Source organism: Muntiacus reevesi, chromosome 2 (assembly GCF_963930625.1).
Source record: "Muntiacus reevesi chromosome 2, mMunRee1.1, whole genome shotgun sequence".
NCBI lineage: Eukaryota > Metazoa > Chordata > Mammalia > Artiodactyla > Cervidae > Muntiacus > Muntiacus reevesi.
This window is the reverse complement of record NC_089250.1, coordinates 20431659-20445135: the sequence shown is the minus strand read 5'-3', so window position 1 is coordinate 20445135 and position 13477 is coordinate 20431659. Positions and strand designations below refer to the sequence as shown.

The 13477-nt window shown below is 36.0% G+C and overlaps 1 protein-coding gene across 1 annotated transcript in view; it reads right to left on the bottom strand.

Moving 5' to 3' along the window:
• MALRD1 (MAM and LDL receptor class A domain containing 1) overlaps positions 1-13477 on the bottom strand; it is a 512511-nt gene that overhangs the window by 398014 nt on the left and 101020 nt on the right. Inside the window, exons 15-17 of the mRNA XM_065919555.1 lie at positions 3414-3566; positions 1830-1935; positions 1003-1370 (exon numbers count right to left, since the gene is read on the bottom strand). Of these exons, the coding sequence (XP_065775627.1) occupies positions 1003-1370; positions 1830-1935; positions 3414-3566 (627 nt within the window). The remainder of the gene's footprint in view (positions 1-1002; positions 1371-1829; positions 1936-3413; positions 3567-13477) is intronic.

Genomic DNA, 13477 nt, shown 5'->3' with positions numbered 1-13477 from the left:
CTCCTAATAAATATGACCCACTTTCCTCTAATCCACTCATTACACTGTATCCACAGTGACATTTTTAAATCTTAAATTTTTAAAACAACCATATTATATTACCTTCCTTCTTAAAAACCTTCAAATGGGGAAAAACTTTCTTAAAATGGTCTACAAAGATCTGATTATCTGGCCTCCCCCTTCATCTCCATCTTTATGTTGCATCCAAGGTCTCCCTCAATGCCTTGCTCCAGCCATACTGGGTATCTTGCAGCTGCTGTGCGGTCATGCACCAGGTTTTGCACGTCTTAATTTACTTACTATTTTTCAGATCTCAGTTAAGTCACCATTTCTAGAAAGTCCAAAGCCGTACTTATATAAAGTCACAGCATTTTTAAGTCCTGTCAAAGCTCCTGTCATTTTAGAAATATTTTTTAAATATGTGAATAATATCTATCCCCTCAATGAGACTGTAAGCTCCATGGGGTCAGGGACTCTGTGTAATTGTGCTCATCACTGTATCTCTAGTATCTAGTTCATAAATCTACATAATAAATACTGATGACTGACTAATTAATCACACAAAACATTCATTCAACTTTGGAACAATGCTTAGGGCCTTTGTCTTGATGGACTAGGAAAACAATGAGCTGATCAAGATCACCACCATCAAAATGTATACCTATGGCTGATTCATGTCAGTGTATGGCAGAAACCAACACTAGGCTTCCCCCCTAGTGGCTCGGTCAGTAAATAATCTGCTTGAAATGAAGGATACACAGGTTTGATCCCTGGATCAGGAAGATCCCCTGGAGAAGGAAATGGCAACCCACTCCAGTATTCTTGCCTGGAGAATCCCATGGACAGAGGAGCCTGGCGGGCTACAACCCATGGGCCCACAAAGAGTCAGACATGACTTAGCAAATAAACCACCACCACCAGCACAATATTATAAAGCAATTATCTTTCAATTAAATAATTTTTTAAAAATGAGTAAGAGGGACCAGAAAGAAAGATACTTACCACAATCGACCTCATCAGTATAATCACCACAATCATCCACCAGATCACACAACTGAAGTTTTTTCACACAAGCCCTAGTGTGCAGACACCAGAAGTAATCTGGCCCTTTGCAGCTCTTCGAGGCGGGTGGAAGAATACAGTTTTCAAATTTGATATCATCAATAGCTGAGACACCAACATAAATGCCAAGACTGACTTTATGTAGCAACAAATGGAAGGGCTGAGTAAGACGTCCAAGCTGAACAACTGCCTGTGACCACTGGTTACCCTGGTTATACAATACTCTCCAGAGTACCGTGGACTCGCTGGAATTTTCCATGTGTAGCTGTAACTCAGCTGCCCCCACTGACAGGCCATAGTTATAAAACCTGAAAGAGAACAAACACAAGAAATGGAAATAATTTCTGGAAACGACTAATTGTGTGACTTTTACTCAGTCAACGGTCAATCAAAAATGAGTTCTCACAATAGACGCCTTTATTTACTACTGCGGCCACCCATTTGAAAGAGCTTATCTGCTCAGGTGCACACTCTGACTCTCAGGACCCTGGGAACCTCTCTCAAGGAGCTCAGTCCAGAATTCAGGAAGCAGTGTTAATTAAATTATAATCCACTGTTGGAGGAAGAGTCCCTTTTATTTTAAGAAAGAACATATTAAATACTGATAACGTGCTCCTAAGTAAAATGCTAAATGTATGGATCTAATGCAATAGCTATTTTTAAAATAAAGCCAAATTACAGGAAAAATGACAGTATCGAGTATATGCAAGTATATGCTTGCAACTGCCAGGCTGCTAGAGTAATTGACCATTGTTTTCAATATTTACCAGAAGGAAAGAATGCATCCTGGTCCTGTCTGGCTGAAAGTTGGGCTCTGGAGTTTAGCAATTTGTGATAAGCTGTTGCTTTTCTTCAGAATGAACATAAAGTGCCCTATTGGAAAATAAGAAGAAATCATAACGTAACCTACTAAATTCTAAAATGAGACATCTGTAACCCCTACACTGAAGACTATACAACAATGAAAAATCAATAAAAGTGATTGTTAGCAAATTTGCTTTTATGAGTACTCAACTATTATCTAGAGCTGGGCCAAAATGATGCCAAAAACAACTGGTAGTTTCCATTAATTCAGCCAAGAATATATCTATACTCCATTCCCAGAACCTGTAAAGGAGCATTTCTTTTTTGACAACATAAGTACAATAGATAATATTCAACTGTTCTATTATTATTTAGTTGCTTGGTTGTATCCAACACTTTGTTGACCCCCTGGACTGTAGCCTGCCAGGCTCCTCTGTCCATGGGATTTCCCAGACAAGAATATGGGAGTGGGTTGCCATTTCCTACTCCACACTGTCCTATGTTGTAGTATCATAGAACTTTACTGCCTCTCTTTTTCTTCCCAGACTTGAGCAAAGGTAAACTGAAATACAGATCTCCCTTGACTAAAGATGAAGTTATGTCTCATAAGCCCATTGTACGTTAAAAATATCAAAGTCATAGCACAGGGAGCTCTACTCAATACTCTGTAGTGGCCTATATGGGGAAAGAAACTAAAAAAGAGTGGATATAGACATATACACTCTGCTATGTTTAAAATGGATAACCAACAGGGACCTAGTGCATACAGCACAGGGAGCTCTGCTTGATGTCACATGGCAGCCTGGATAGGAGGGGTGTTTGGGGGAAGAATGGATACATGTAGATGTATGGCTGAGTCCTTTTGCTGTCCACCTGAAACTATCACAACACTATTAATTGGCCATACTCCAATGTAAACTGAAGTTTTCTTAAATACATGTATTTTAAATTATATACATCAGATATATGTATAAATGATTCACTTTGCTATACTCCTGTAACTAACAGAACACTGTAAATCAACCCTAGGCAAATAAAAAGTTTTTTTAAAAAAGAAAATATCGAGGTTCAAAAGGCATTTAATACACCTGACCTACTGAACATCACAGTTTGGCCTTACCTCCCTTAACCATGCTTAGAACACTTACATTAGCCCACAGTTAGACAAAATCATCTAACACAAAGTCCATTTCATACTACAGTGTTGGATATTGCATGTCATTTATTGAATGAATAAATGACTGTTTATTCATTGTTTATTCATTTTTCACTGGAAGTGAAAAACAGAACAGCTGTAACTGTATCAATTATCCATCATGATGATCACGTGGCTGCCTGGGAGCCACATCTCTGCCTCTTCCCAGCATCAGGAGAGAGCATCACAGGTGTATCATTATCCCAGAAATGGTCAAAATTCAAAACGTGGTATATAGTTTCTATTGAATGTGATCTCTTTCACACGATCATTAAGCTGATGAATCATTAGGTCAAACCATCGTTAGCTGGGGAAAGTGTGTAGGTTCGGAGAACCTCTGCAGGCGTCTTACCTTGAGATGTGTTGTGAGTGTGATCTCGAGGTGGAGCCTGACCCTCAAATTCAGCAGAGAGGTTACTTCTAGAGCTCCAGGTCCACTCAAAATCATCACCATAGGCTGCTTCAAACCAACCACAGCTATCTGTTTCAAAGTCACATTCGGTAACTGAAAAACAAAAACACAGCTTTTCAGTAGACTCTTGAAGGTGATCACATGTTTAAAAGGGTAGACAGAGCTCAATGGGAATCACCTTGTCACATTTCCCTATGTAAAGTTTTATTTGAAGAAGAAAAGGATGTTATCTGATCCCCTCCAAGAAAAAAAATCAGAACTGTGCTTTTCATACTGGAAATTGATAGGTAAAATCAACAATTTAAGAATATTTTCCAAATATTTTTCTAAGAAACAGCATTGGGACTTCCCTGGCAGTCCAGTGGTTAAGATGTCACCTTACAATGCAAGGGGGTGCAGGTTTGATCCCTGGTCAGGGAGTTAAGCCCACATGCCTCGCAGTGAAAAAAACCAAAACATAAAACAGAAGCAATATTGTAACAAACTCAATAAAGATTTTAAAAAACTATCCTCATCAAAAAAAAAGAAAAAAAAACTTAAAAAAAAAAAGAAACAGCATCATTCCGCCACATTGCTTACAGAATTGCAAAGCTCTAATTTATTCCGATACTTATGCTAGTTTCTCTGCTATTACATTATCTGGAAGGCTTTATTTTTCCTACAGACTATTTTAAACCAAACCATGAAAAGTTACTTCTAAAAAATTTAATATTTGAAAAATCCAGATCCATGATTTTTAACATTAATGTTCACTTCTAATGTTTGTAGAGTTACTATTTCCCAAAGCATTGAATATATCACCTTATAGGCAGAAGGCAAAATAATATGACCTATTTGCAAGTAAAAAGGGAGAGAAACAGGTAACTTTCATAAAAACATTCTGGAGAAGGAAGAGAAGAAAAAAGTAAAAGGGAAAGAAGGGGAAGTTTTAATAATAATAGTGTGGAATTAAAACTAATATGTAGTGAATACCTAATGTAACAGACCCTATACAGTAGGAGTTATATAAATCTAACTTTTACAACAGCTATGTGGAGAAGGTATTATTATTGTTGTTTTACAGAGGAAGAAAGGAAGGTTTAGGAAAGCTTTTAACTTAACCAAGGTCACATAGTTAGAAAGTCATAGAGACTGATTGAAATAAGATATTCTGACTTCTACTCTAATAGTATTTCTGCAACTGTTGACAATAACTTTTAATTGTCATTAGATTGGAAAAGGGATAAACCAAAAAGGTATGATTTGAATTTGCTTAGTGAGGATATTTAGGTGTTACTACAGACACCAGTGAAAAATAAGATTTGCCCCATTAATGATTATTACACTGGGATCCTTGGCCACTGGATATTTTTATCCAAGGATACAGTAATAAACTGCACAGATTGTCCTTTAAAAAAACAATTTAGAAAGCAAGCAATATATTTAAAAGATAAAAGTATAAAGTAAATCACTCAATGAAATTATAAAATTTTACATGGTAAAGGCAATTTTACCTAATGATAAGTTATGTTTAATTTTGAAAGTGCTCTTTCCACATGGGAAGGAATGTTAGATGACTAGTAACATAATAAACATTTTTATTTTTTAAGATTCTAGATTTCAAAAAATATGTTTTCTATCAGGTCTTCTGGCCCAAAATATGGCCTATAGAATACTTTCAAATGTTATCAAAAGTCAATGAGAAGGTATGAATATTTTTAAAAATAAATATTTTGAAAATGTTGCATCAACTTTAATAAGCAAGTGATAACTATATTTCAATAGAGACAAATAGAAATCATCAAAATGGAGACACAATTGCTACACTTAGAATAAAGACTTTCAAATAAAGTTTAGAAAGCAAAATTAAGTGCTATTCAAAAGTGACAAACAATAGTGATAAATATGACAAGCTAGGGACAAATGCTAAGAATATTTAACTCTTTGTATTTTTAAAAGCCATCCCTACCAATACAAATAACCCATAAATATGCAGAGATTCCAGTATGTAGATGCTATTTCAATCCCAAAGAAGGCAAATACTTTTGATTCCTATTTCAGACAATCCCAAAAATAGGATCCAGGAGTTTTGTTATGCACATATAGAATGAAAATAAGTTGTTGCTACTGTATAATATCTATCCCACATACATCCCTGAAAAGCGAACTTTATCATCTACTGTCATGGGATATATTGCCATGGAAATAAATGAATATTCAAACAGTAGTAAAATTTAAGAAACTACTGCAGCAGTTCTGTAGTTCTCAGATAAAAATCATTATCTTTGAAGAGCCTTAGGAGATGACTATGCTGTTAAAATTCAAATATGTCTTGTTAGTATACTTTGTTTCTATATATTTAGATTTCTACACACATTTAAAAACTTAACTTGACTGATCAGAGATGTAATAATCAGATGAAACCTTCTCAGATTAAACATACACCTTGTCAATGGTAAACAAATGTCCTAGTCTGGAGAGGGGATGCAGGTAAGGGGGAAGGCAATGGATATGGACTTCCAACCTACAGAACTAAGAGATAATAAATAAAAGTTGCCTTAAGAAACTAAGTTTGTGGTAGTTATATAACAACAGAAAGCTCATGTTCTGAGTAGAGACTGATGGCTGATTTCTCCCAACACTCTGGAGATAACTTTCCATTTTTTTCTGGTTTCCACTGTTTCCATTACAAAAGTCTAACAGTCATTCTTTGACAATGATTTATACCTTTCTCTCGCTGTTTTAAAAATGTTTCACTTTGTTATAGATTTTTAGCAACTTCACTATGATGTCCCCACATGGTTTTCATTTTTATTGTTTTCATGCCCATAGGGCTTCTTGAAATATGGTTTTGTATCCTTTTCAATTTGAAAACTTTTAGCTAAACTCTCTATAAACATTGTCAGTCTTTTTTTTTTTTCTTTTCTTTTCTTTTCCTGGGACTCCAAATATATAACACTAAAAATTCTCACTGCTCTCCCACGCTTATTCTTTTTTTTTTCTTTTTCTGTAGTTTCAATCATTTTATTATATTTTACTTCACTTTTTCTCCTGATCTGAAGACTAATTCCCTTATCTCATTAACTGTGTATGGTATGCTGATAAACCACTGATGAGTTCTGAATTTTGATTATTCTATTGTTGGAATTTAGAAATTTCATTTAGTTCTTTTTTATAACTTCTCATTATCTGCTCAAATTCTCAGCTTTTTTATATAAAAAAAAACTTTGAGCATATTAGAGATAATTCTTTTCAATTCAACGTCTGATAACTGCTTTATCTGGAGGGATTTTTGTTTGCTTTCAGTTCTAATTGTGCTTTTTCTTTCCTGTGGCCTCATCTCACTGGTGTCTAAGTGCTTGACACTGTATATAATAACAGGTAAAATAATTTCGGACCTAAGATATTACCTTTCTTCAGTGAGATTTATGTTTGTTTCTGTGGGCATGAAGAGTAAATAATATTTGAGGATTACACAAACTGACTTCGGAGATTGAGGGTATTTGCAACTGGGTTTGAGACTCTGAGGAACCACACCTTGCAGTTCACACAGATCTCTTAGCTACAGAGTTTAGGCACTGCAGACAAAACTACAGGGTGTCCCAGCCCATATTTAGTGTACTCAGCCTGGGCTCCAGCTTGTTCCCTTGCCTAACAAGACTTTCAAAGTTATATACCCTGATGCTCAACTACCAGTTCCATGTTGACATATAAAGTGGTACTAAACGCCAGGTTCAGTTACCAAGGTCTTTCTTCTCACTGGTCACTTGATCTGTCCCTTCCTTCTTACATCTTCAATGCATTCAAGTAGGTTTAAACATCTTTTTGAATAGAATGTTCTCAGAGGGTGTCCCAAATTAATCTACCATAACTAGAAACAGAAGTTCTAGAATTTTTCTTTTCCATTTTTTAAAACAGTACTTCAGAACAAATTTTATGTAACAATAGCGTATACAGAGGTCCCCCCTTAGCCATGGGGGATATGTTCCAAGACTCTCAGTGAATGCCTGAAACTGGCAGATAGTACCAACCCTATATATAGTATGTTTTCTTCCTGCACATACCAATGATAAAGTTTATCAATTAGGCAGAGCAAATAGAAATAGTGAACTATATAGAAAAATTACAACAATATACTATAATAAAAATATGTGAATATGGCCTCTCTCTCTCAAAATATCTTACTGTACAAATTTAATTGCTTTGCCATATTAGGTGAGCATTTATCATGCACTGTGGCCATTAACTTTTGTAGTTTGAGATGCAACAGTAAACTAGAACTAATCTTTTTCCTACTTGACAATTTCATGTATTTCCTTCTTACTGTAGATCTTAGCAATGTCAATATACAAGTGTTTTACTTTATTCGGTCAAGAATTTTCAACTTTTCACTTAAAGGAAATACTTTACAGCTTCCATTTGGCATAATCCAAATTAACAGAATGACTACTCTCATGTTTTGGGGCCATTATTAAGTGAAATTAAGTTATTGAACAAAAGCACTGTAATACCATGATTGTCAACTTGATAACCAAGATGATACTAGGGGCAGGATACAGTGAACAAAGGGACGGTTCGCGTCCAAAGCAGGACAGAGCAAGACAGTGGGAGATTTCATCATGCTGCTCAGAACAGCATGCAATTCAAAAATTATGAATTGTTTACTTCTGGAATTATCCATTTACTACTTTCAGATCATAGCTGACCATAAGTAACTGAAACCACAGAAAGGGAAACCACTGATTAAGGGGGACAACTGTATTAAAATATTTATAGAAAAATTATGGGCACATAATGCTCTGGTAGAATTTCATAATATTTATGGATGGGGAAAAGTTATTTTTCCTGATGTCAAATTGTTTTTGAAAGAAAGAACAAAGAAAACTTATGTGTATATTTAGATGTATATATATATGATACAAATTGATATGTGATAAATAGATAGTGTAAAATATTCACTTAAAAACTTTCCAGTTTACTTTGTGTATCTTATGTCAATACTTAAATTTAATAAATTTTTGTATCTATATAGCTTCTAAAATATTGTATTAACAGGTGTTGCAATGGCTTCTATATATCTAAAACAGCAACTACTATTAAATACATTATAGCCAGGACATGGAAGCAACCTAGATGTCCATTAGCAGATGAATGGATAAGAAAACTGTGGTACATATACACAATGGAATATTAAAAAGAATCCATTTGAATCAGTTCTAATGAGGTGGATGAAACTGGAGCCTATTATACAGAGTGAAGTAAGCCAGAAAGGAAAACACCAATACAGTATACTAACGCATATATATGGAATTTAGAAAGATGGTAACGATAACCCTATGTGCGAGACAGCAAAAGAGACACAAATGTATAGAACAGTCTTTTGGACTCTGGGAGAGGGCAAGGGTGAGATTATTTGGGAGAATGGCATTGAAATATGTATATTATCATATGTGAAACGGGTTGCTAGTCCAGGTTGGATGCATGAGACAAGTGCTCAGGGCTGGTGCACTGGGAAGACCCAGAGGGATGGGGTGGGGAGGGAGGTAGGAGGGGGTTCAGGATGGGGAACACATGTACACCCATAGTGGATTCATACCAATGTATGGCAAAACCACTACAATATTGTAGTTAGCATCCAATTAAATAAATTTATTAAAAATTTAAAAATAAATAAAAACTAATAAATAAATAAATACATTCATAGGATAATAAGTCAGAAATGGAAATATGGTCAAACTTAGTTATAAATAGTCTTTTATTTTGTTTAGGAAAGGAAAAGAAGAAGGAAATATGGAAATACCAGAAAACTCTAAATTTCAACACTTTGGTATTCTTTTAAAATCAGTAAATTACTAATGTCAAAATGTTTTTCGATTTGAGGTGTGTCCTAAAGTTTAAGCTCCTGGAGTTACTAACTCATTTATCTGTAAGGATGAGAAATCCTTAGAAATGCTGTAAGTCCCACAAGGAATTCTGAAAGGTCAAGATTATTCCACCAAATAATCAATAATATCATTTTAACAAGGAAACAGGATGTAGGAATAAAATAACTTGCAAGGTAAGCCTAGAAAATCATGTAATAAAAATGCATGATTAAGACGTGATAATGGGAGACTATTAATAAAACTGGACTTGCCTTGCATCTTAAAATGGATAAAATAATAATATAAGTGACTCAGAAGTGACTGAGGAATAGGATAACTTAGGTAAATGAAAAAACCCTATAAATGTTAATGAAATAACCTGAGCTTATTAGCTCCACAGATAGCTGGGCTCTTCTCAAGAAATACAAAATATCTGAAATCATTAGGTTAGTCTGAGGAAAGAAACAAAATACCTATACAAAGAAGATACACATAAAAATCAAATAGGATAGAAAAAAAAGTTAACCGTTTAAAAAAAAGCCATCATTCATTTCTGCCTACTCTTGGGGTAAAAAATAGTAAGCCCTTTTAAGAATCATATTTTCTGTCATTTATACTACTAGAGTATTCATTCAATGTGACTATCATCTCAAAAGTTGTTTCTCATAAGTTCAGGTTAGGGAGATGAACATAACGAGTTTATTATATGTCTGTGCGTGGCTTATTCTTGCTCTATGGAAGGAGCACATTAGACATTTTTCCATAGAAATGTGATGAAGCAGAATCTTTGCTCTTACTCAGCAAAAGGTAGGGAGTTCCCTTTGTTTATATTTCTGGTAACGCCTTGTGATCTTGAATTATTACTTAATATGGAGCTAGTCTAAGACATGGTTATCCTAAGGTTCAGTTAACCTTATTCAAGTTTTAAAGACAGTTAAGAATGTTATTCACAAATGACTAAAAATTTCAGTAGTAAACTAAAATGAAAAAGAAAACATATCCATTAAAAATACCCATAGACACAACAGTCTAAAGATAGTAGTAAAATTAAATTGTTTAAAAGTGCCATCTCAAAGCTTTATTCTCTTACTAAAATGGTTTTCTTGAAAAATATCAATGGTTCTGAAAACAGAAGTATGGATAGTCTTCTTGTATGTATATATATGATTAACTGAAGAAACGTGATGAGAAGAAATTGAAGTGTGCTTTTCCTTTTAAACTGAAAACTAACACAGAATATTTTCTTTATAATGGAACTCATTGTCTTTTGAACAAAAATGTTAAGTTTTGATTTTTAAAATGGTGTTTCAGAAATTTGCTATATACTTGTTCTGCCACAGATACAGCATGAGCTTTTTAAGATGATAAGCCAAGGTGGAATTTTACCCTTGCCTCTCACTGGATTTGTATTTTTAGTTGTTGATCTCTCCAGGGGGAATTCCTACTTCCTTAAACCCTCCCACAAATTATACAACACAAGCTTAAATCCAATAACAAGTTCCTCCTAAGACTCTTGCTAAAATACCCCACAGGTCCCCACAGTAAACCGTTTTCCTTGTTCAATCAACACAGCTTTGTTACAGGGATTGAACTGGTATTCTCTAACGGTTTTTCCTTTAGTCATGTATGGACATGAGAGTTGGACTATAAAGAAAGCTGAGTGCCAAAGAATTGATGCTTTTGAACTGTGGTGTTGGAGGAGACTTGTGAGAGTCCCTTGGACTGCAAGGAGATCAAACCAGTCCATCCTAAAGGAAGCAGTCCTGAATATTCATTGGAAGGGCTGATGCTGAAGCTGAAACTCCAATACTTTGGCCACTTGATGTGAAAAACTGACTCATTGGAAAAGACCCTGATGCTGGGAAAAATTGAAGGCAAGAGGAGAAGGGGATGACAGAGGATGAGATGGTTGGATGGTATCACCGGCTCAATGGACATGAGTTTGAGGAAACTCCAGGAGTTGGTGATGGACAGGGAAGCCTGGAGTGCTGCAGTTTATGGGGTCACAAAGAGTTGGACACGACTTAGCAACTGAACTGAACTGGTCTTCTCTGATGGATGGGCATTAGTACCTTCCTGTCTGTTCTCAAAATAGCAAGCACAGTGATTCTACTAAGTCAGTTCTTGGAAAGCTTCTCTGCAAAGTGCCACAGTGGTTCCCCCTCTCACTCATTTAAAGCTGGTGACCTTAAAATGACCCTGTAAGGTCTTAACTGAACAGCATTCAAACTTGGCTGCATATTAAAAATCACATAGGGAGCTTTAAAATTGCTAATGCCTGGGTTGCACCTCCAGTGAATGCAGTGTTAATTGGCCATGGCATCTAGAACTTTAGAAGCTCTCTAGGTGTTGGAATGGGCAAAAAGTTCATTCAGGTTTTTCCCTGAGATGTTATGGAAAAACCCAAAGGAACTTTTGGCCAACTCTATACTTCTCAGGGCCTTCCTGGTGGCCCAGAGGGTAAAGAAACTACTTGCAATGCTGGTGAGACCATTCCCTGGGTAGGGAAGATCCCCTGGAGGAGGAAATGGCAACTCACTCTAACATTCTTGCTTAGTGAATCCCATGGACAGAGGAGCCTGGTGGGCTACAGTCCATAGGGTCGCAAAGAGTTGGACACAACTGAGTGACTAACTTTCAATTTCTTTCTTTCAATACTTCTCAAATGCAGTCAAGGTTGAGAAGCACAGCTTTAGATCATTTGCTTATTTCTTTGGCCTCATTTCCTATTATTTTTATCTTTTGTTAAAGGAAAGCCTTTATTTTCTTTTTTATAGAATTTTATTTATTTATTTATTTTTGGCTGTGATCAGTGTCCACTGCTGCGTGGGCTTTTCTCTAGCTATGCCAAGTGGGGTCTGCTCTCTAGTTGTGGTGCGAGGGCTTCTCATTGAGGTGGCTTCTCTTGTTGGAGAGAATGGGCTCAAGGGTGCCCAGGCTTCAGTAGTCGGGGCCCATCGGCTCGGCAGTTGAAGCTCCCAGGCGCTAGAGCACAAGTTCAATAGTTCTGGTGCACAGACTTAGATGCTTCAAGGAATGTGGAATCTTCCCTGATCAGGGACTGAACTTATATCTCTTGCATTGGCAGGCAGATTCTTTACCCAAGCCCCCAGGGAATTCCTTTTTTCTTATAATCACTCTCTTCCAGTCAAACAGATCACTTGCTATTGCTCAAACTCACCAGGTAGCCTCCTGTCTCAATCCCTTTATTCTTGCTTTCTGCCTGAAAATCTTTTCTCTGAGATATTCTCAGTTTATTTCCCTTCCCTTAAGTCTGCTTTAAACCACCTTGTCCTTGAGAGCTACTATGACAATCCTATTTAAAATTGCAAAGTCCTCCCCTCCACTATTACCTGATTGACTTACACCACTCTATTTCTTATAACATACACCCCTTCCAAAATAGTATGCACTCTGCTCACTTATTGATATATTCACTCTGCTCATTTATCATAGTCTCAGTCTCTCCCCTACTTGGAAGCAAGTTCCAAGAAGAGAGGGACATCTGTTTGTTTTACTTACTGTGGGATCTATATGCCTGGCATAGAGCAGGCACTCAAAATGCACTTGTTAAAAGCATCAGTGGTGACTTTCCTTTTTCCAGAAATAACTTCTCTCTTCTCATTTCTTATTTTCCCCTATGTTCTTGATTCTATTACTGAGTTAGACATACTTAGTTGGGACCCCCTAATACAAGCCCACTTATCAGTCCATCCACTCCTAAAAAATCACTCCTAATTTTTTTTTAACTAGGTTTCTCCTTTGTCAGAGTTCCCTAATTGTGTGTCTCTCTTTAGGTTCTATTTGACCCTTTTGCTCATCTTACTTATAATTATATTTAATTGCCTCTCAAAGGAGATGTAATTAAATATCATACTTTATCTGGAATGGAAAACCTCAAGTGGTGTCACCATGCCAGAATTTCAGTTAAAAACACTGGCTCTTAGCCTATACTCTCTCCCCAGTAAATTCTATCCAATATCAAAGTTTCAATTACTTTACTATGTCAATAAAATTATTCAATAATTATTTCTTCAACTCACTGCCCTGTTAACATCAGAACTATCCAAACCCTAGACAATAGTGATCTCCTCCTTCAATCTTACTTCTCTGTGTTACTCACTCTACATCCTGTGATTCCGGATAAAAACTGATAAGTAT